Below are 23,397 nucleotides of genomic sequence, written 5' to 3'. Positions count from 1 at the left end.
CAATCCCCTGACAAAGAGCGCGATGAAGTGTCTGGTTGATAAGAGAAAGCTTGTTTTCAGAAGAGATTCGAGTCGAGTGAACTCTAAGGGTATGTATATTTTTTTAGTAGTAGTTTGTTGCGTAACCTAATATTGAGACATATTCAACTTTCTTCTTTCATTACCCTAATTTAAACTGTCCGAACATTGAAAATGGCGTCGTTATATCCCACCCCTATAGGGATGAAACTTTATGTAGGTACCGATGTATAATGTGTTACACTACAATGAAGTTATGTTACTGGATTGTATATACAACTGTACTTTTCTACTGATATTGGCAATGGCGATAAAAACTGTGAAATAGTTTTTTTTCATCGCATATCTTGTTTCCAGTCTGTGTAGCAAGCACGTTGCACAGACGTGTTTTGGAAAACCCTCTGTTTCAATATTTTGGATCTTTTTTTTACCATATTGGGCAATGACGGTCTCTGTGGAGAAAAGAAAAATTATACGTTCGTTTTGGGTTTGTCGTAAAGGATCATGAATTGTCACTCCTTTCTGACTACATACTGTATATGGCTGATGGATATCTTATAGAAATCTTTAAAAAAAAAACATAAGCTCACAATTATATCCCAATTGGGATACTCAGAAGTACATCCCAAGACGAACTACTTACCTACATCTTACCGAGAGCTTTCTGATAGACCAACGTGATAGGTGGTAAGCCGTATCGCCGTTTATGATGTTCGAGCCAACTGTGTTAGTGAAAACTGCATTTAAATTACGTAATAAGTAACTTATTCGCGCGCCCCGATTGAGAAGCAATTACTTCTCAAATTCCAAAGCCACTTGACCGGCAACGTAGGTATATTTTATGTGATAGACTGCAATTTTCTCATTACTTTTAAGATTAAGATACTGCATACAAAAGTATTTATTTGATAAATAGCCAATCATACTAAGGTAGAATATATGTTAGCTTTCCTGTGAAAAAGAGGGATCTCGTTACATAATAGTTGATATTTGGGTTTTCGTACTATATTTGGTTGATATTTGGACTATCGCAAACGTTTTTCGTACGAGTGGACTGCAAAGTTAAAGTATGAATTATTTGCTCATACTTGTATAGCGCGCGTTTCTCGCTCACTTGGCCCTTCTAACCCTTTTCTTCTATTCCGTAGTACTGCTCATATTATTCGATGAAATGAACCTTCATCAAACATGTTGCGTTACCATGGCGACTGATTTCAATTCTAGATTCCAATTACCAGCCCCATCCATAGCTAGCATAGCAATCTAGTTAACAATCTGACTAAATTAATGCAATCTATTATCTGGTTGATAGTTGAACTGTTCTATAGAATTTACGTAGCTTCATCGAAAGCCATTATTTTCATTGTTTTCATATCTAGGTCCATTCCCCGTATTATAGGCTTTTGACCCGATTGTCTGAAAGTAACATGATCCGTGCTTCAGAAGACACGTTAAGCCGTTGGTCCCAGTTACTGGTTACTGATATACGTCGTCATTACATGAGTCATATCAGAGGCCTTCGGCGGCTCAATAATAACCCTGACACCAGGTGATGAGGTTTATAATCTACTCCAAACGATAGAAGATTTTTGTTCTATGGCTGTAGGTTGTGTGTAAGATTTACAGACCCTAATCAAATTAGGTACATAATTTCCTGAATTCATCTGACCGGGAATCAAAGTCAGCTCTCTGGTTTAGTAGTTTAGCAATTACTATTATTACAGAGGTCGTCTTTAAAAAATCAAAGGAAACAATCTCTATTTCGCTTAAAATAATTTATTGTACTTATAGGAACAGGAATTGAATACACACATAATTAATAATTCATACTCTATGAATTTCTGTAAATAATGTGAATAGTGAACATTATTAAATAAACTTTCCCTGTAGTAGCTGCCTACAATTTCAATTTTATTTTTTACAAATGTATTTTTAATTGTTCAGTAGGTAAGTGAACAGTTCATAAAAATATATATATAGCATTTTTTTTACGTTTATGACTAATAATACTTCGTAATGTTACTTAGAAACTTATCTTTATGTTATATCGATGACTATTTGCTAAAATTAAACTAATTACTAACTAATATTTCATGTTTTTGTAACTACATAATAACATATATCTAAAGGACTTAAATATGTCATTTTAAATTAAAAATGGCAAAGCAATTTATGTAACTAATAATTTATTAATTGTATATTTCTAACCATTAAAAGAAAAAGTCTCATGACATTATTAAATGAATAGGTAGATTCATATTCGCCGGTAGTTTTGCAGAAAAGTATTATAGCGCATGTGTGGTCTGTGGTCGAAATTTGTATCTTATTTTCTGTGTCTACATTTAATTTTCCGCGTAAATACACCAAAAAAGAAATAACCTATCTTCAACTCATATTTACTTACATCATCGAAGTGAATAATCTCTTGTTCATAAATAAAAGTTTATAATCTTTGCCATCAGGCTCATCTTCAATATTTTGTGATTTGATGCTGTTCTTTTTTTCTGCATTCATAATGTTCGACGTCCAATATTATAAATGTGTGGGATGTATGCATGATTTGCTATTACAGGCTTTTATCTGGTCAGAATGTACTCTAGATATGAATTATTCGTCGATCATATTATTTATTCAGAGTGCCACAGTTATTATCTGAGCTCGCTCTAATGATACAAAGGCATTTACAGTACACAATAAACCTAGCTGCGAAATAGCTTTATAATAATAGACTTGCGTTGAATTTCAATAGGCTATGTAAAATGCTGGGTGACTCATCCGGCCCTTTGACCGTAGAACCTTTGGAATTTGTTGATGACAGAAAGTATCGTTCGAGATTCACAAGGATTGCCATAAGAAGTCGGGTCCGGACAACCTTGGGTGACGAAACAGTCGTATGTCACTTGAGGTTGGTGACAACAACTCAACACAGCAGCATCACAGGCAGTCGGAGCGTCGGGTGGTGGTAGAGGGTTTGCAGGAGCATTAGCTGGAGGAGGAACCGTCGTCGTCGTTGTTGGACCATCTTGTTCACCCTGGCCACTTTGACTGCTCCCGTGCTCAACAGGAGGCGGCGGCCTAGACGTAGGACGAATAGGCTGAATAGGAACAAAGGATATCGGTCTCGTAAAATCTTCCTCCATACCGTCATCAGCTTCCGTCTCGTTCTTATTTACAACTAAACCCCAGTTTTGTCTCTCATCCTCCATTTCTGGGAAACGATTTGCAATGTCGACTCCTGTGTCATTTTTTCGTGGCGGTTGTGGCCTGGGCGGGTTAGGAGAGCAACCACAGCCTACTTGGGGTATGTAAATTACTGGGAATAAAATTGGGAACGAAGGAGGCGGGGGAGGCGGCGGTGGCTGATTGAAGTTCTGGTTCCGAACGGCACCAGCAATGTCTTGCAGGCGCCTGTAAATGTGACCTAATGGATCTTCCGCTCCAAAACCAGGGTCATCTCTATTCGCGAAGTTTGGGTAAAGTACTGGATTCATAGGTGGATAACCAAAGCCATAGTAGTTGTAGAATCTTTTTTGTCTCTGCCCTTGAGCTGCGTCGCTGTCTGTATTACTTGCGTCTTCTAGTGTCACCGGTTGATCAAGCTTGTCATCTGCAGTTTGGACTTTTGCTATAACTTCGAGTTTGCTGAGTAGACTGGGGTCTGGACTGGGAACTTCACTAGGAGTTTCGCTTGGTGCCGCGCAGACGTATGTCAGAATGATGATCAAGAACAGCAGAATATGTTGAAATTCGGCCATCTGTGAAACGAAAAGAACATTTTTTATTTATATTTATCGCACTTATTCACAAAGGCACTTTTTCTTCACTTCATCATTGTTAACAGTAGACTTAAGTACGAAATGAATTGAGAAGCTCAGGGATTAAGTTCCCAGACATTAAGCTCCAACGTGGATTACTCTTAGCAATACAATTAAAAAATATAAGTTTAAAAACTAAAACGCGACTGCGAAAAAATGACGCTCTAAAAGGTACGAAACAGGAATATAGATATATTTCTCTGAAATTCTTCCGATTAGTGATGTTTAGGAGATAGCCGTGGTAAACAAACTTTTAGGACAGATTGGTAAAATGTTTTTTCGTCCTTAATATCTCTCTCGACTTACTATCATCTAGAGGGCGACACATTTAATTTAGCATGACGTCCATAGCCTATAACCACCGGATAGTCAAGACTCAAAACGCTTCTAGTGACACGCATCTGTTAAATTCTGATAGATGGTTTAGAAGTTAGGTTGGAACAGACATACATATACATACATGCATACATAGCGGTCAAACACATAACCTTTGTTTTTGCTTCGCCGCAGTCGGGTAAAAAACAGTATGGGAACAGTTTTCTTTCGTTAATCATTTGTTTTAGATATTTTGGATTTCGTTACAAATTAGTAAGCACATTAGTGTTAGGTTTTGCAAAGTGAACTGCACACAAATCCTATGCTAACTCAATAATTAGTGAGGAGATTTTATTAACCGGAATATTATGGCTTTATTATTTCGGTATACCGCAACTCCAAACCGTATCCCGAATTTCAACACAGCCACAAATTTAACACATTTGATAAAGCTGTTATGGGAATCACTTTCACCCCGCATTTACAACCGGTAAACGCTCTTGCATTATTTGTATTAGGGTACATCGGGTCCAATGCAAGTAGTCCGTTATATTATTACGAAATGAGATCACTTAATTGGTGGGTTGTGAGATCGTTGATCAACCTCAGCAACCCTGGTGTCAGGGTTACTATTGAGCCGCGGGTTGAAGTCGAACAAATGGCTGCGGATTATCTTTACCTATCCGTGACTTCCACTCTGCCCACCCCGATAGGGATACGAGAGTGAGTTTTATCTACAGTAATGTAGTAATTGTCCAGGGATTGTGTCCTCTAACATGATGGACTAATGTTATGGGCGATAGGCTGATCCCTTATCACCATAATGTTTATCATATCCAGCTTACGACATCGTATCAACAGTCGCTGCAAGTTGTCTTTGATTACTTGTGGCTCTGCCCACCCCATTAGGGATTACGGGCGTGAGTTTATGTATGTAATTGTCCAGGGTAAATAGCCGGGATAAACTCGGTATCCCGGGGCCTAGTACTGGTATTTCATTCTCCGAATGAGAAGTCAAAGTTTTTCTTCCCATTTGCTATGCCATTGTGCTGGAGACAATTGAACGGAGTTTTACCCGTGTAACGTCTACAAAGCGAAGTCTTTTTGTCATCTTAGTATTTCCAAGAACATGGTAATGCTGGATTTTTTGTCTAGTAGGTATAGATACCTATTTTCTTTGTTAATGTCTTTGTTGAAATTAGTCGTGTTTCCAGCAGAGGATATTTTTTGAAAATGTTTTTTTTTTATGATTTTCCTTATTGTAGATAGCATTCGCTAATTTGCCGGAAAATTTAGTAAAACACCCCATTTGGGATTGAGTTTTGGGATTGATTGAGTTTATTGAGATACTTACGGAATGTTCATAATTTGAGGATCACATTTACTGCTACACAAGGATGGAAGTTCAAAGATATAACGAACCGTAATAGTGACAAATTATTAATTCACCATCAGCCTACTGGTTACTCATATAAGACAGTCAATGTTATAAGAGACAATATGATTGAATGTGATCCCTTAGTACTTAATAGGCTGTTATCTTATAAATATACAGGGTGTTAGTGACATCGTAATGAAAACTTTAAGGGATGATTCAGGCCATGATTCTGATTTGATATCAAGTGGAAATTTATAATATTATTTATTTTATTATTTATTATATATTATTTATTTATTTATATATGCCTATTTCCGTCTCATCATCATCATCATTAAGAGCTACACTCTTCTGTGTGTAGCTTTCTCCATTTTTGGCCTATCATAGGCCAATTCTTTGACTTCTTTATGAGACACGATATTTCCGTCTATTTTACCTATTTTGTTTTTACTCGGTGCATTTTAGGTACCTAATTATTTCAAGTCTGTCAAAAGACGATGAAAATAAAAACTGATAATTAAAATGTATCCTTTATTGCACTCTGTTATCTTCGTCCAATATATCCGGTCTCTTCCAATCTTATTCCTGACTATCTTAGCGTAAAATAATAAATAATAAAGTGCACGGATCCATTCTTCTAGCGCGCTTCAAAATGCATCATATAATATGAGAGAATTCATAATGCAGGTACTACTATAGAGGAATTTTATATGAGGATGTGTTTCTCACCACAGAGCGTGGAACCATGTCGCGGTTGATCGTTGCAAAAGGCTCCTACAAGCGCTGCCAGACTAAATGTCCGTCGAGCCTCAATCCGGGGAGAAGTTTCCCTTGTCCATTTTATCCGCTGGTATTTTTGTCCACCATGTGACTGTATACCTAAAATGATATAAGTTCTGTTCTCGCAGCTAAACTGTCAGTAGTACCTACAGGCGCGGGTTCTACAATTGTCATAATTTAATAAAAAATGTTTTTTTTTTATATTTACCTATATATTTTTGTCGTATAGCCTTCACCTATGCGCGAAGTAGATCGGAACTTTAGTATCAATCGAGCGGATTTTTTTCCATGCTCTGTGGTTTAAGGTTATGTGTTGAGCTAGAACTTAGGAGGTGGCATCTTTCGTTGTTTGCGTTTCTTGATGGTAAAGTCAATTGCATACTGTATTATGCATTCCATTGTAAAGTAGGAAGGTATGAGAAATGAATATGTACCGTCACGAGCATTAATATGTATACACTTTGGTACCATGACACATTAACTTTTTTAACAAATTGAATTGTAAGTCTCACTAAATGTCAAAAATGTTAGTGCGAAAGAGTCCTAAAGTGGGTACATTATATTATTGCTCATGACTGTACGAATACCTAGTTTGTCATAATATATTTTTTCTAAAGAAATAACTACTTATTTAGTACTCTTCAGGAAAGGAAACTTTCTTTTCGACAATATACTTTTTCTTGACCGCTTTATCACCTGCATAAATGGTGATTAGGCCTGAAGTTTAACACACATACCTATCTAGTATACCCTAGTAGTGCTTCTTTCGTTAAAAATTGCAAGTTTTTTTTAATATATATATATATACCTAACTAATCAATTTAACCAATCACTTTATGTGTCATCTACCAGGGTAGTTAAAAGTGGTAGTTTATCACAATAGTAACCCTGATACCAGGGTTGATGAGGTTGGTAATTCACCTCACTATATACTAACATAGTTATAAGTGTTGCCATTGTATATATATTATGTTGCCATAATAATATTTTATTATTATTATTATTGGGATGTCTTTTACATATCTTGGACCTATGAATCCCGAAAATTCCGGAATCTCGCGGGATTGATATTTACAATCCCGCGGGATCTCGAATTTCCGATTTCGAGTCGGGATTGAATTCCCTACTTGCGTCCTTTTGTCCTTACATCACTCAAGTTCACGTTTCTTTTTATAAGTCAGAATAACGCTATTCATTTGGCCTCTAACATCAAATAAAAAACCAAAGGTCATTGACAATGGTACGATCTAGTGATTGATGTAATGCCATAAAATGAAATAGACCCTGTTTGTTAAGCCTAATTGGTTCCTGTCGTGTTATATAGTTTGGCATCATTGTAATCACTGCGTTGACTCATCATCATTTCACACTGTACGTAATGGGTCTGCGGGGTTCGTCATGCCAATTTGATGATTACACGTGTTCATCTTTTGCACTGTTGTAAATAAGGACGCAAAGTCCAAAGTGTACCTATGTACCTACTTTGTATGGTCATGTTCTTTTTGTAAAGAGAAAATTAAATCGAAATACTTTAAGTGGAGTTGAACCGGCAGCTCTTGTCAAACATAAACATGAGCTCCGGACAGTATCCCAATGGGGTGATTAGAGGTACATCCACCATAAGATGAACTAAGTTCGCACACCTCACCGACATTTACTGTTTCGGTGCTTTTCTTGTCAGGCTTGGATTTTGATTTGTATCTATACTCAACACCAAAGGAGCACCAGAGGAGCAGCGTGGTGTAGTATGCTCCATACCCCCTCTGGTCTGGGCGGCCTGTGCCCAGCAGTGGAACATATATAGGCTGTTTATGTTATGTATTCTCATCATCATCATCTCCCTATCCTTATTTCTATATTCACCGTTATGATGTTATAAATGCAAATGTAATTATCTGTCTGTTACATTTTCACATCTAAATCAATAATCAAATTATATTTTTGAATAGATTTCCAAAGCATTTTCAAGTTAGTACGGCAACTTTTAAATAAATAAAATACTTTTATCCGACCGCTGGAATATTTAAGTGAAGGACAAATACATTGTCACCATATTCATTCATTTATATTCATCTTATAACGAATAGAATGAGGATTATCTTATCTTATCTCTCTTGTCCCTTTTTCCCGGGATATCTGTATACCAAGCATTATAGAGGGTTTAATTCAAATTGAAATTCAAAAATATCTTTATTCAGTAGGTAACATAGTTACACTTTGAATCTTCATTTTTTACGTAACGAACGTCTCATCCGCCCAAAACTACTGCAGCTTCTCACAACCTGTATAGCCGGGGAAGAGAAGCTGCAAGAAAAACCTCGGCACAGGGCCCTAGACGTACTTCAAAAAGAAACAAAATAATGTTATACAATTTAGTAATTTGACTGCCTAATATCAGTTCACAGACAGTAAATCCCATACATTCGTATCTTCCAAATTATCAATAATCTTATAATAACTTATATAATATATAATGACTTAAAAGTGACTGTTTAATACTCTCTTAAAACTGTTCATAGCTGAATTCTGAATGTCAATGGGTATGTTATTGTAAAAACGTATACAATGACCCTTAAAAGATTTAGTGATTTTATGTAGTCGACTGATATGTACGGCAAGTTTATGCTTATTCCGAGTATTAACAATTTGCCGATCACAATTTTTTCCAAACAATTCTATAAACCTATTGCTCTACCCACCTCTTTAGGAATACGAGTATGATATAAGGCGATTGTGGTTTAATTCTTCTAGATTTCCAGTCGAGTCGAGTTTTCAACTGAGCTTCAGCAGCTATTTATGCTTGCGCCTGTTGATTTATTCATGAGCGCACAATAAGCGTTTAACTGAGTGAACTGCTGATTGCATTATATTTTTAGTAGGCGTTGCAGTTGAAAATGCAATCACGTATGGAAATGTAGTAAATATTACTGAAACTGTAATCAGCATTACATAGAGTTATAGTTTACTCTATGATAACAAGTTTTTGTAAACTTAACATAACGCCCACGCACACTGTTCACTTTTTTGATTTTATAAAAAATGTTCAAATGCAGTGGGGCGTTAAAAACAAAAAGTCACTTACATAAACACTGGTTATTTATTAAATTGTCACAAATAATAACACAAACACATCACACGTATTGACGTTCCGGAGGTTGAGCGAACAGAGAGAGAATGATAAGAAAATAATAAATTTAGTTTGAATAAGTGAATGAATGCTAACCACACTCGAAGGAGTAGGCAGAGGTGTACAGTATATACAGCCTATCATCGCCAGCTATGTTTAAGTCATATTTAATGGAACTTTTCTTTGATAATTCACAACTTAGACTGAATCTGACATTTTATTCAAACTATACCTATAATTAGTTCTCATCTGATTACTTTTGTCTCTGCCCGCCCCATTTAGGGTTACGGGCGTGATCCTAATAGGCTATATATTAGTATATATGTATGTCGTCGTTGCTCTAATGAATACTGTAGTTAGCAGAAAAGTTCGTAAGCGCCATTTTGAAAAATCACATTTTAATGTGATTTTTGTAAACAAAAACGCAGTATATTCTCGCCTAAGTACATTAGCGGCCTCTGTGGTCTAGTGTTTGAGCGTTGGACTCACGATCCGGAGGCCCCGGTTTCGAATCCCGGTGGAGACATATCACAAAAATCACTTTGTGATCCCTAGTTTCGTTAGGACATTACAGGCTAATAACCTGATTGTCCGAAAGTAAGATGATTCGTGATTCAGAAGGCACGTTAAACCGTTGGTTCCGGTTACTATTTACTCATGTAAGTGAGTAATCGTTACCTGAGCCATGTCAGGGGCCTTTGGCGGCTCAATCATAACCCTGACACCAGGGGGTGATGGGGCTGGTATTCTATTTCACAAACCACACGATAAGAATCAAGATCAACCCTGGTGTCAGGGTTATTATTGAACCACCAAAGGCCCCTGACATGGCTCAAGTAACGATTACTCATTTACATCAGTAAGTAGTAACCGAGACCAACGGCTTGACGTGCGTGCAATCGGGTTAAAACAAAGTGATTTTTTGTAATATGTACCCAACGGGATTCGAGCCCGGGACCGCCGAATCGTGAGCCCAACACTCAACCACTGGAACACAAGAGGCCGTTTCACTTTAAGTCGACGCGACAGTAAGGTCTGTCTAGCAACCGAAAACAGAAGCCAATGACACACCATTGTGTCGCTAACTATGCGTAACGTGTTCATTATACACACATACATTATATTTAAACTGTGTTCCGTGTTTATTTATAAAAATGCCGAATCCTATAACTTGGTTCACGTGGAAGTCATTAAACATAGGTATATAAATGAACTAGATGTCGCGTGGTTCGCTCGCAGCAAGCTGCTCGCGGGTCTTGTTTTCCCGCCATTTTTTTACCGCGATAGAATTTGACCAAGACTTGAATAGGTCTCGTGAAATCAAAAAAGTTCTAGGTGCTATAGTTTTGCCAGGCCGTAGGGTGACCCCTGATGCGGAGCAGTTTTCCAAGATGACGTTCCGATCACACCCCAATACATCATTTTTACCTCTGAGACATTTTCTGGAAAAACAAAAATTTGTATGGCGGCCATCTTGTTTTTCGGCCATTTTGTTTTTTTTTCAACGGTGATAAAATTTGACCAAGATTTAAATAGGTTTTGTGAAAAAAATATTGCTCCAGGTTTTATAGTTTTGCCAGGCCGTAGGGTGTCTCCCTGATGCGGAGCAGTTTTTCAAGATCGAGCAGTATTGAAATACTCAACATGACAATCCGATCACATTCCTATACATCATTTTTACCTCCGAGGCATTTTTAGGAAAAACGAAAAATTTATATGGCGGCCATCTTGAATTTCCGCCATTTTGATTTTTTTTCAACGGCAATTAAAATTGACCAAGATTTTAAAAAGCTTGGTGGAAAAAATAATGTTCTAGGTGCGATAGTTTGGCCAGGCCGTAGGGTGTCTCCCTGATGCGGAGCAGGTTTTCAAGATCGAGAAGTATTTTCATACTCAACAATACGTTCCGATTACACCCCCATACACAGTTTTTACCCACGAGACATTTTCTGGAAAAACAAAATTTTGTATGGCGGCCATCTTGTTTTTCCGCCATTTTGATTTTTTTTCACCGACAATAGAATTTGACCAAGATTTAAATAGGTTTCGTGAAAAAAGAATCGTTCCAGGTGCGATAGTTGCGCCAGGCCGTAGGGTGTCTCCCTGATGCGGAGCAGTTTTCCAAGATCTGGAAGTTTTCCCATACTCACCGGAAGATCTCGATCACACCCCCCATACATCATTTTTACCCCCCGACGCTCCTTCTGGGAGAACAACCCTGTCAGTGAGTCAGTGAGTCAGTGAGTCAGTGAGTCAGTACATGGGTTTGTAGCTTTATATAATATAATAACTAGATGTCGCGTGGTTCGCTCGCAGCAAGCTGCTCGCGTGTCCTGTATTAGTTCGAAGCTTTGTATGGCGGCCATCTTGTTTTCGTGAAATCAAAAAAGTTCTAGGTGCTATAGTTTTGCCAGGCCGTAGGGTGTCTCCTTGATGCGGAGCAGTTTTCCAAGATGACGTTTCGATCATACCCCTATACAACATTTTTACACCCGAGACATTTTCTGGAAAAACGAAAAATTTGTATGGCGGCCATCTTGAATTTCCGCCATTTTGATATTTTTTCAACTACGATAGAATTTGACCAAGAAATAAATAGGTTTTGTGAAAAAAGAATCGTTCCAGGTGCGACAGTTTTGCCAGGCCGTGGGGTGTCTCCCTGATGCGGAGTAGTTTTTGAAGATTGAGAACATTTTCCGTTCTTGACAAGACACTCCGATTACATCCCCATACACAGTTTTTACCCCCGAGACATTTTCTAGAAAAACAAAATTTTGTATGGCGGCCATCTTGTTTTTCCGCCATTTTGATTTTTTTTCACCGGCAATAAAATTTGACCAAGATTTAAATAGGTTTTGCGAAAAAAAAATTGATACAGATATAATAGTTGCGCCAGATTGTAGGGTGTCTCCCTGATGCGGAGCAGTTTTCCAAGATCTGGAAGTTTTCCCCTACTCATCGGAAGATCGTGATCACATCTCCCATACATCATTTTTACCCCCCGGCGCTCCTTCTGGGAGAACAACCCTGTCAGTGAGTCAGTGAGTCAGTCAGTCAGTCAGTCAGTCAGTCAGTCAGTCAGTGGGTTTGTAGCTTTATATAATATAATAAAAACAGCGAAGTAGACATTTTTGAGACAACTTTGCGATGTCACTATATCTCGAAGTCTTCAATAAAGTAATAAGTAATATTGGGACAAAATTGGAGTCAGTCACAGGTGACAGTTTCCCAACTTATCTCGTTTTGAATAAGGACCTTTACAATAATTAGGCTTACAATTATTTTAATAATAATAATAATTAGGCTTAGAAAAATAAACTAACCTATCACGTTGCTATAACAGAAACCTCAATAAGGTGTGAGTACTTAGTTCATGTTCTCTGACTACCCCAATTGGGATAGTCGTGAACTTATGTATGTTTTCAAAAGAAATTGCGGACGAGTTTGTGTATTTGATTAAATGATATATATTATTTATTTGTTACCTGATTTAAGTACGAAGGTTTTAGTCACGTTGTAAAATTTATGACAGCAATTTTTTTTTGATACTACGTAACTTACGAAGTGTGCAAATTAATTTATTCTGTTGATGTTTCCAATAACCTCGCTGAAGCTAAACAGGAAGTACGGGTGTTAGTTTGTTTTCGCATCTAACTGCATTTAACACGTATTTACAAAGCCTCACGCCTGCCCAATAGGGTGGTTTTTAAAGTCCTAAAAGGGATGTAAGTACCTATACGTATAGTATAGATGAACCATATAGTGACAGGGTATCAACCCAACGTTTGGTGTACCTAGAGATGTGTAAAGACGCGTAGCGAGTGGTGTAATTTTTAAAAGCCAATAGAATATACATTGTTTTAAGTTTACGCAGTTATTATCATAATTAAAACACATAACAACGGGTTCTTACCACGTTTAAAGCAACAATTATGGATCTACCTACTCCACTCCGGTCTCATCAGTCATCCCGTGATCATGGCACTTGCAACAGTGTCGAAATATCGGGAGTCTCATATCCCTGCTTTAAACGCGGTAAGAACTCGTTATTATGTGTTTTAATTATGCCAATAGAATATTTTCAAAGGAGCTGCGCTGAGCGAAACTATATGAATGAAGTGATTCTATTGGTCGTTAAAAACACATCTCGCTACGCATCCTCGCACATGTTTGGTGGAAACGTAGCCTGAGGCGCGTCGCTAACACGAGAGTCGAGGCGGCGCGTTGCGGTGAAGTCAATGCGCGGGCGGTATGATGTACTAAACACGCTACTCCACCGCCATGCCTCCTCCACTTTATTCCTAAAGAAAACTTGTCGGGTCTGCATGACAACCGTGCCGCGCGCGCCGCGAATTATATCGAGCGCTTCGACCAATAAACGATTGTCATGCAGACCCGGCTGGATGCGGTAGACCCCTTGTACCCGTGCTTTAATACCGCCTCAACTCTTGTTCGTGCGAGCGAAACGCCCAATTGTCCATCATGTTGTGTATTCTAGCAACTTTTACAATATACCCGGAATGATTTAAACAACTGGACTTACATATTCTTTCTTAAACTTACTCCTACTTCAGTAGAGAAGTAAGTATCTACCACAAAGAGCGTAACATTGACGTTGGCTTAATAAGGTGACTAGTATGTGACCTCTGGTAGGTAAAGGTATTACCAAATCCCATTTGGCATCAATTCTTCACTCATTGTGTCCCACATACAAACATTTTGTACCTATCTTTGATTAACACCAATATAGCAATATATTACTAGTAAATGTCAAATTATGTAAGATTTATTCGCATAAAGTTAAGGGCCAATCACGTTCTGTACAAGTAATAAATACTCAAACAGAGTTGTATTTATGTTCTTAATGCTCATATGGCAAGACATAGTTATTAGCCACTAAATTTCTGCTGGTATCTTCGCGACGTTTTAATAGGGTTAAGCTGGCTCTGGTGATTTCGAATTGTTTGGCACTGAAAAGGGCCTTTGTTTTTCCCTGCATAGGGTCTTTTGTTTGGTCCTGATGAGGACCGATCATATTGGATCGCCATCGTGGTGAAAAGATCGGCCAGTCTGCGTTACCGACTCAACCGTCGCTCGGGAAGGCTCCTTTCATGCACCCAACCAATACCAACACTAGTTTATCATACTGAAGGACGGTCTCCGTGGCCCAGTGGTTGAGCGCTGTGCTCACGATCCGGAGGTCCCGGGTTCGAATCCCATTGGGTACAAATCACAAAAATCACTTTGTGATCCCTAGTTTGGTTAGGACATTACAGGCTGATCACCTGATTTTCCAAAAGTAAGATGATCCGTGCTTCGGAAGGCACGTTGAGCCGTCGGTCCCGGTTATTACTTACTGATGTAAGTACGTAGTCGTTACGTGAGCCATGTCAGGTGCCTATGGATGGCGGCTCAATAATGACCCTGACACCAGGGTTGAAGGGGTTGGTATTTCACCTCACAACCCACACGATAGAAGAATGATAGACAAGACAATGAAAGACAATGACTTTTATTGTTTTTAATAAGTAGGTATGTTAACACCCCTTCATTAGTCTAACCTAATCTGTAGGTTGTGTTTAGGCTGCGGTTTACCGCAAGCTATCAACATCACCCTATTGTCCTTTTCTCACTAAAGTGGGTACAGCACAACTTGTGTTCTTCTTCATTTCTAACAGTCGTCATCTAAGTACTCACAACTCACAACTTTCCCAAATGCTTCGGCACATTCAAATTCAAAAATATCTGTATTCAGTAGGTAACCATAGTTACACTTTGAATCGTCAATTTTTACTAAACGCACGTCTCATCCGCCTAAAACTACTACTAAACTACACACAATCCACCCACGCTTTCTTGGGTCCGTCCATCCACATCATACTCATATTTTTTCTCATAATAATGCTTCTCATCCTTCCTCATTACACGCCCATACCATGCTAACCTGTTGCTCCTCAATTTCTCAGTGACCGGCGCTACTACCAGACTTCCTCTTATTATTCATTCCTAATCTTGTCCTAGTATACACCCACTCTTCGCCAGCTATGTTTAAGTCCCATGTAATAGGGGGCGAGCCTATTGCCATTAACCAGGCAAAAATCCTGCAAACTATGTGATATCAATTCATCATCATCATCATCATCACGTCCAAGCCGTGTCCGGCGACGGCGACTCCTAAATGTCTATCCCAGGTCGTTTTTATATCTACGATCCAAACACACGAGAATACATTTATGGGTTGTTTATGTACGTATAGGTACTCGCAATTATGGACTCCGTCGCCTTAGTGACTTATTCGTTCAACATTTAGAGTTATCCTTAACTCATCCTTTTGTATAACAAAAATGAACCAAAAATGCAATTATTTCAGTGGAAAAAAAGTATTGTATGTAGTGTGATTAAAATTGTGTTTTGAACTGTACATGTAAATGACAGACGTGATGTCAAGCAGTCGCCGTTCGGGGAGTCGCTGTCAACGCTACAATTATTTTCATCAAGCGCTGTTGTACGTAGCGTAATGCAAAACGCACCACGTCAAAACTCTCATATCATACTAAAAAGTAAAAGAAAGTAACGTAAAAACCCAAGCGCGCATAACCTCCGTTCATTGACCATACAGAGTAGGAATACGATTGCCTGACTCACCATCACTAGTACAATGCAGTCTGAAAGGTAAGACCAGACCCTTTTATAATCTGCTCCTTCTCATAGGTTGTGAGGTCAACAACCGATCTCATCCTTGGTTACTATTCAGCCGTCAAAGCCCCTGATGTAGCTCATGTAACGACTACATACTTACTTACTAAACAAATACTGCTTAACGTGCCTTCCGAAGCATCTCTTACCATCAGTTAATAGGATGATCAGGCCCCAGTGTCCTAACCTAACTAGGGATCACTAAGGGATTTTTGTGATATGGACATATCACCGGGATTCGAACCGCTATCCCAATGTAGCTGCTAATGTCCTTTCCAAATTTATGAACTAGTTTTTTATCCGTCAGCGCGGGCAAATAGGGAGCGCTGAGGACTCTCACCCAGTACAAAGTTTTAGACAATTGACAATGGGCCTGAGGGAGCCCAGCTGGGCGCGAACCTCGGCTCTGCGGTTTATCATACATCATCATCATCAGCCCATTAACGTCCCCACTGCTGGGGCACGGGCCTTCCCTATGGATGGATAAGGAGATCGGCTCTTAAACCACCACGCGGGCCCAGTGCGGATTGGTGGTTATTAACGACTGCTAATGCAGCCGGGACCAACGGCTTAACGTGCCTTCCGAAGCACGGAGGAGCTCGAGATGAAAACTTTTTTTTTGTGGTCACCCATCCTATGACCGGCCTCTGCGAAAGTTGCTTTACTTCAACAATCGAAGACCGAGCGCGTTTACCGCTGCGCCACCGAGCTCCTCATCATACATATTATATATCATTTTAGGACAAATATCAGAAAAAGCTGAAGGTGATGTAAAGGACCACCGCGATAGGGATACATGCATAAAAAATATTGGAAGATAGATTATTAGAAGGTAGGTACATTGTTAATTTTGTCTACCGTGACCGTACAAGGTTGAAAATAAATGTTAACGAGTGATTGTTTTGTAATTAAATACTTTACAAAAACCTGTCATTGTTTACTCAAATTATAACCTCAACTTTTTTTATTGATTTCTTCAGTTATTGATTTTGGCATTTTATCTTTATTTTGGTCAACTTTGGTCAAGGTGGTTGCCTGGAAGAAATTGCTGCATGAGCAATAAGGCCGCCTGTTGTTCTTTTCTGTATATGCTGTCCTTATATCTGTATTTTGTGTCCATTGTGCTCAATAAAGTATTTTATCTATCTATCTAACTTTTAGAAATACATGAGCCTTAACAAATTTCAACAACGTCGTCGTGTTGAATTCGGGTAAAAAACTTGTTAGGTATACAAAAAAGCCAAAAAAAGGATTAATTTAATTTAATTATGATCGATATAAACCTGTTATATACGTTAAATTTTTTTCCCTAATCGGTATTTCGATGGAGTTTAGATATTATTATTAAAGAAATAAAAAAATATATCGCTTCAAACATTTACAACTACGACTACATGATGATGTAAGTATTTTTTTTGTTACTTTTCTGTCATTCCAATCGTAAAGATCAATACATAAACAGTCTATATAAGAGCCCCACAGCTGTCTCCCTCCTGTCAATCAACCGGAAGGCGTTTGGAACAAACCTACTACGCCTGGATATCTTCTAGTTTATAATAGTAATAATTTATTTGCTAGCCGGGTCCTTAACCTTTATCATAGAATAAGGAATAATACTACGTATAAAACGGCAACTCTCTGCTCCCCACCAGCGTCTGAGCTAAGTTTACCTTAAACCCCCTCCCCACCTCGGACCTAGTTTAGCTTTAGTCTCCAATCGTATGGCGTCAGACGTCACACACACATATGCGAGTGTACGATAACGTCAATGTGTAGTGTCTGTGTAAAACGGAGTGTTTTGTATGAAGTGTCCGGGGTGTGCCTTTATGTACATTTTGTTCGGGTCAAAATAAACGGATTAATTATAACTATAACTGAGTTAAGCTTGGTCTAGTTAGGCACTTCAGTTGGAGGAGTAATTTTGTTAGTTGTTTCGTTCGGCCAGCCCTATCTGTCTACCGAGTGACCGGCAGATTAGATAAGACCCCTATTTACCCTTTTTATAGACAAATTATTTCTGATTTAATAAATAAATACATTAATAAATATAAATATTTTGTGGGTATAAAGCTGCAAATTCGCAATGGGATTAGATGAGGTATGCGCAATACAATTAGGTACATAGGATCGCTTTATACTGAAAACTAATTAAGGGCATTTTGAAAAATCACATTCTAATGTAACAATGAATGGATAGAAACTAGCGTGTCTGTTGCGGGGTATTGTTAACAAAAAATAGATCAGAATGTGTTTATTTTTTAAGACGCTTACGAAGTTTTCAATAATATACTTAAAGCGAAAATACGAGTATGTACGCGAAATCACGGAAGACCCAGAAAACGTTGTTGGGGCGGTCCTTGATGCTATTGGGGAAGTATGGAGGGAGATCACTACAAAGCAGGATGGAAAAGTAACATAACATAATAAAGCATCACGCCTGTATATAGGCCCCTATGGGATAGGCAGAGATGTATAGTATATACACCGACCCAAAAAAAAGGAAAACTAGAGAAGAGTATTTTGCTTAATTGTGGGATTTTGTAATTTTATTTTTACCGAGTCGATGTCGTCGTCTGCGGCTCTGTCTTCCTATATAAGCACTACGGACGTGAGTTTATGTATGTATGTGTGTTACACTTTATATTTTATAACTTTCTATATCCGGTCGTTGACATTGAGCGCGTGTTTTCCGTTTCATATCACACAATGCTTGCCGAAATCTAATTTTCTTTATTGTTCTACATTCTTTACGCTTCTAATACAAGGTTTCCGTATTTCTTCCTAATGTTAAACGAAAAATTATATTGATTTATAAACTATTTATTTCCCTACTCTATATATTACAACAGCGTAAAACAATCTGCGATTTCCTCATTTCTAATATATTAACGCTAAGCAAAAAATGGTATCTAATTGCATTTTTTTATAAAACACCATTAATTAAATAAGAATTCTAATGATTCTTGAATCTGAATTTGCTTATTATATTTCCAATTTTAAGAGTACATTTTTTTTATTTTTTTTTATCAAAAGAGAATTGACTTTTTGCGAGTTCCGTGTCCGAGTCGTGTGTATATTTATGTAGGTAGGTATTTGAAAATAAAAAGAAATAATTTGAACGGTAGTGTACCGTTTGTGTCCATTATTTTATCTGTAGAGGAATGTCAAGAATGGTCGTCTAATGACATGATAAGAATATTGAAAAATAATAAGCTACAATATTTATGACGAATTTAAAAAAATGCATGCATTTCCAACGTAAAATACACACAAACATAGTAAACGATCACAATAGAGGGTCGAAATCGTGCGAATGAAGATTTCTAGATTGTTTAAATATCAAGTGCATTGCGACAAAGACGTAAGTACGAGTACCAATACGTCATATCGAAGATTTTCTTACGAACCTTAAAAACAAAACTGTTTAAAGCTTTAAAGAAAATACAAATAATAAAATAAATCTCGGTACTGGAGTAATTTATATTACAAAAAAAAGGTAAATAATACTCAAAAACTACAAAAATAATTCGATGTCGATATCCATTGCACAAATGCACGTTTAGAGATAGATGTTTTTAAAATTTGTATACATCGCAAACTAAATTATGTAAGTAAGTATAACAGGTAAATTACGAAATTGTATTCTACCGAGTTTAACTATTACAAAATAAAATAATCTTGAATTCCTCGCTTTATGGCTTAGATTTGAATTTTAAATGTCAGAGAGAAACGAGTGGTAATGATGGTAGCTTTTGTTAGATAAATTCTTCGCAATAGCTTGCTAATGTGCAATTAGTGTACACACTCACATTCTTTATTTCACTTGAAAGCCAAAATCACAAGTTATCAAATGACAAATTGCTCCTAGATAAATATATTTATGTGGCAAATAATTTGTTTTTATTAATTAACTAAAACATATTATATATGTATATTTATACGCTAGGACGATACATAAAGTAAAAAAAGCAGTTTCTTTTTTGTATATTATGAAGCTAAATTATGTACTTAGTTACTAAAATGTTTCTTTTTTTGACATTTAGACACTATAAATGGCTAAGAAAAATTGAATGAAATTGTTATCTTAGTTTCAAATAATTCTATGGAAATTTGCTTTGGATGAAATTTATCTAAATCAATGTTTTATGGTAAAAAATCCTATTTTATCTTTATTTTTCGTAATCATGCGTGGAGGAGCGTGTAAAAACAATTAGTGTAACCTTGTGGTTTGAGGAAATCTCTCATATTTTCGCATATTACACAATTATACTTCTTCTATTTTCGAAGTAAATTTTACAACATTGCTAGTTACGTCTAAACAGTTACTACTTTCGTTACGACTGAGTGCAGCCGCGGCTTTAGTGATGTTTCTTTTTTTATTTCGACACTGATTTTTAGCTCTAGTTATATATTTCCAGCTATATATTATTATTATGATATAAGTACTAGGCAGGTATTACCGAAATTTTTAAAAACACACGAGCTCTTTTACGGACGGTGTTCTCTCAAACAGCATGTTTAATTTGGAATTTCACGTTCACGGGAAACGAAATTCTGTTAAAAATAATAATCCCAGAACTGAGTCCTCATTTCCGGAAATAAAATGTACGAACTAAGAAGCTTATTCCGGCATAAAAGGGATTCTATTAAAGTAGGTAGGTACTTAGTTACTTTATTATTTTTATTTCAAAAATGAGCACAGAAATAATTTAACTTTATTCACGGAAACACGTTTTTGAATCCGCCATTCTCCATTTCGACTCTCTACGTACATAGCTGGGACTAAGTATCGTCCTGTCGTCACTGTCATCAAATCAAATCAAATATACTGTATTGCACAGAACTAAATTCATATTGAAAAAAATCGAAACATTTTTTTTAATTCCTTTTCTTATCGTCCTATTTATTTAGTATATACTGTCGACTGTCCTATTTTTATTTGTATCTTTACCGAGCGCAAATATACTTAGTCATAATTAGCGTAATACAAAGCATGATAAGAGTATTCAATTAATAATGATTCATCTTTTCTTCTACGACTTGAAAAGGGCACATGTCATACTGAACGTACTTTGGCAAAGAGTAAACATACCTACACATAAACTCATGCCCGTTATTCCCTAAATTGGGCAGAGACACAAAATCAGGAAAACTTGCACTCGTAAGGACACTATGGTGGTACCGCCAACAAAACGTACGTAGTTGTATACACCCTACCTCACCTGGTGTATTAGAATGCACAAAAAATTGGTATCCTAGTACGATAGCGCCTTTAATTCAAAGTCCTAAGGTAACATAACATTGAACCGTAGGCAGGTAATCGGCCCATTGTGAATTTGAATTGCATTACCCTCTATAATGGACCATGGCGTTGTCTTTAAAAGCCTGAGGTAATAAATAAATAAAATAATAATATATTTATAAATGGAAATATTTTCGCCTTTTTACCTATCATTAAATCTCAATAGGCCTATTTGCTATGAGACACGTGTTACAAACTTTGAAGGACGCGATAGACGTTGAATCTTTAATTATGAAATTCTAATTTGTAAACATAATAGTTGTTCTTTTATCTGACTAAATATATAATGATCAACTGGTGTCACATCAATAGTCATAGTAGTGTATATTATAAATTAAAAAAAAAAAAAAAACAAAAATTTCTCCTCGACTCTCACCTTGGAGTACATTCAAAACTTCACAAGTTCCAGAAATACAGCACTTCACTTTTCACACAGATTACAAATCCGAATAATATTTTCTTAAATTTAATATTTGAATTTATTTTTTTAGAACGGTGGCGTGTTTGAACGTAACTTTCGACATTGTGAACGCGCACATTAGGTTTCAGAACGACGCGCGCGCATGCAACGGCTCACCGAGACGGATTGGGCCCATCACACCTAACACTATAGAAGGTTGGCACAGTGAACGGCGGAATTAACTGAGCCATCTCCATTGAGTGATGTAACGAAAATATGTGATTCAATCGACATGATTCAAGTCCGTAAAAGATGATAATGACTTTTATTGTTGTTAGATGTCATATGAGTTCCTATGTACATATAAAAAACTCTACCTTTAGATAAATTCATATAACTATACATTATCACGTGAACTATCTATTAAAATCATATTCAAGACCAAATATAGACGTTGAATGCTATGTTATTATGTTATCAATAATTATTATGCAACTTCTACTTATTTACACGCTATGGCGGTAATTAATTAATATATGCACTAGGTAAATAATGCATCGTGGTTATTAAGTAAATAACTATTCACCCATTCAACCGCAGAAATGGTAGTACCGAATAATAAATAAAACATGACAGTTGATATTAAAATTTTATAATAAAATATATATATTTTTTAATATACTTATATAATTTTATAATAGTTGATAAAAATTGATCATTAAATATTGTGCATAAACTCACGTATATTTTCCAACGCAATGTATTTTCTAACCATGAGTTTACGTATGTATTAAAATCTATATTTATAACTAAGTACATATAACGTATTTGATGAAAGATAATGACTTACTTCGGAAAAGCCGTAAAAATACCTACTTCTAAATACTTCAATGATAGCATATTCAACTAACTACTATCTTTACGTGAGTTTGTTGCTAGTGGATTATAGTCTCTACAGTTTAAGTACCTACCTCCTTGTCTGTATAATTTGCAGACTTTATACCAAAAAGGAAGTACTAACTTAAGTACTGTTTTAAGTAAGAATGTAAACGAATATTAAAATACTTGGAACTTGAGTTCCTTTCAAACATAAAGTCTTCCTATTAATACAACAATAGCGAGCGATTAAAATTCTTCAACGTCATCGCGTCGGAATAGCTAAGAAACTGTGAGAAATAACTCAGTCAACAGCTACTATAAATGTACGGGAGTGAGTCTGAAACTTATAAAATTGCTCATCAATTATTGACACGTTTAAATATTATAGTATCTTTAATATGAAAAAATGATAACTAATCAGTTTTCATTGATTGAATTCGACAGAATCAGATCTTCGAATAAAATTACACAAAAAATAAAATACATAATATAATAATAATAAAATAAGAGCATATCCCCAGGGAGGCCTATGCCCAGCAGTGGGCGTCGTACGGCTGATGATGAAGAGCATATCACTCGATCGAATCTGAACTGAACCAATCACTCCACTGAATCAGTTCAATAGACAGCACCAAACATTACTAGTTGATTAAGACCGTTATCTGCAGCAGTGGGTTTTGACACCTA

At 36.9% G+C, this 23,397-nt stretch overlaps 2 protein-coding genes across 2 annotated transcripts in view; one reads left to right on the top strand and one right to left on the bottom strand.

Moving 5' to 3' along the window:
* LOC126369807 (uncharacterized) overlaps window positions 1-23,397 on the top strand; it is a 192,400-nt gene that overhangs the window by 31,408 nt on the left and 137,595 nt on the right. The gene's annotated exons all lie outside the window — the stretch shown is intronic.
* Window positions 1,779-22,016, bottom strand: LOC126369690 (uncharacterized). Its single transcript, XM_050014255.1, has 2 exons — window positions 21,808-22,016; window positions 1,779-3,773 (listed from the first exon to the last, which is right to left on the bottom strand). The coding sequence occupies exons 1-2, from the start codon at window positions 21,817-21,819 to the stop codon at window positions 2,790-2,792; spliced, it is 996 nt and encodes a 331-aa protein (XP_049870212.1). The 5' UTR covers window positions 21,820-22,016; the 3' UTR covers window positions 1,779-2,789.

Source organism: Pectinophora gossypiella, chromosome 9, assembly GCF_024362695.1.
Source record: "Pectinophora gossypiella chromosome 9, ilPecGoss1.1, whole genome shotgun sequence".
Classification (NCBI taxonomy): Eukaryota; Metazoa; Arthropoda; class Insecta; order Lepidoptera; family Gelechiidae; genus Pectinophora; species Pectinophora gossypiella.
This window is presented reverse-complemented; position numbering and strand designations above follow the sequence as displayed.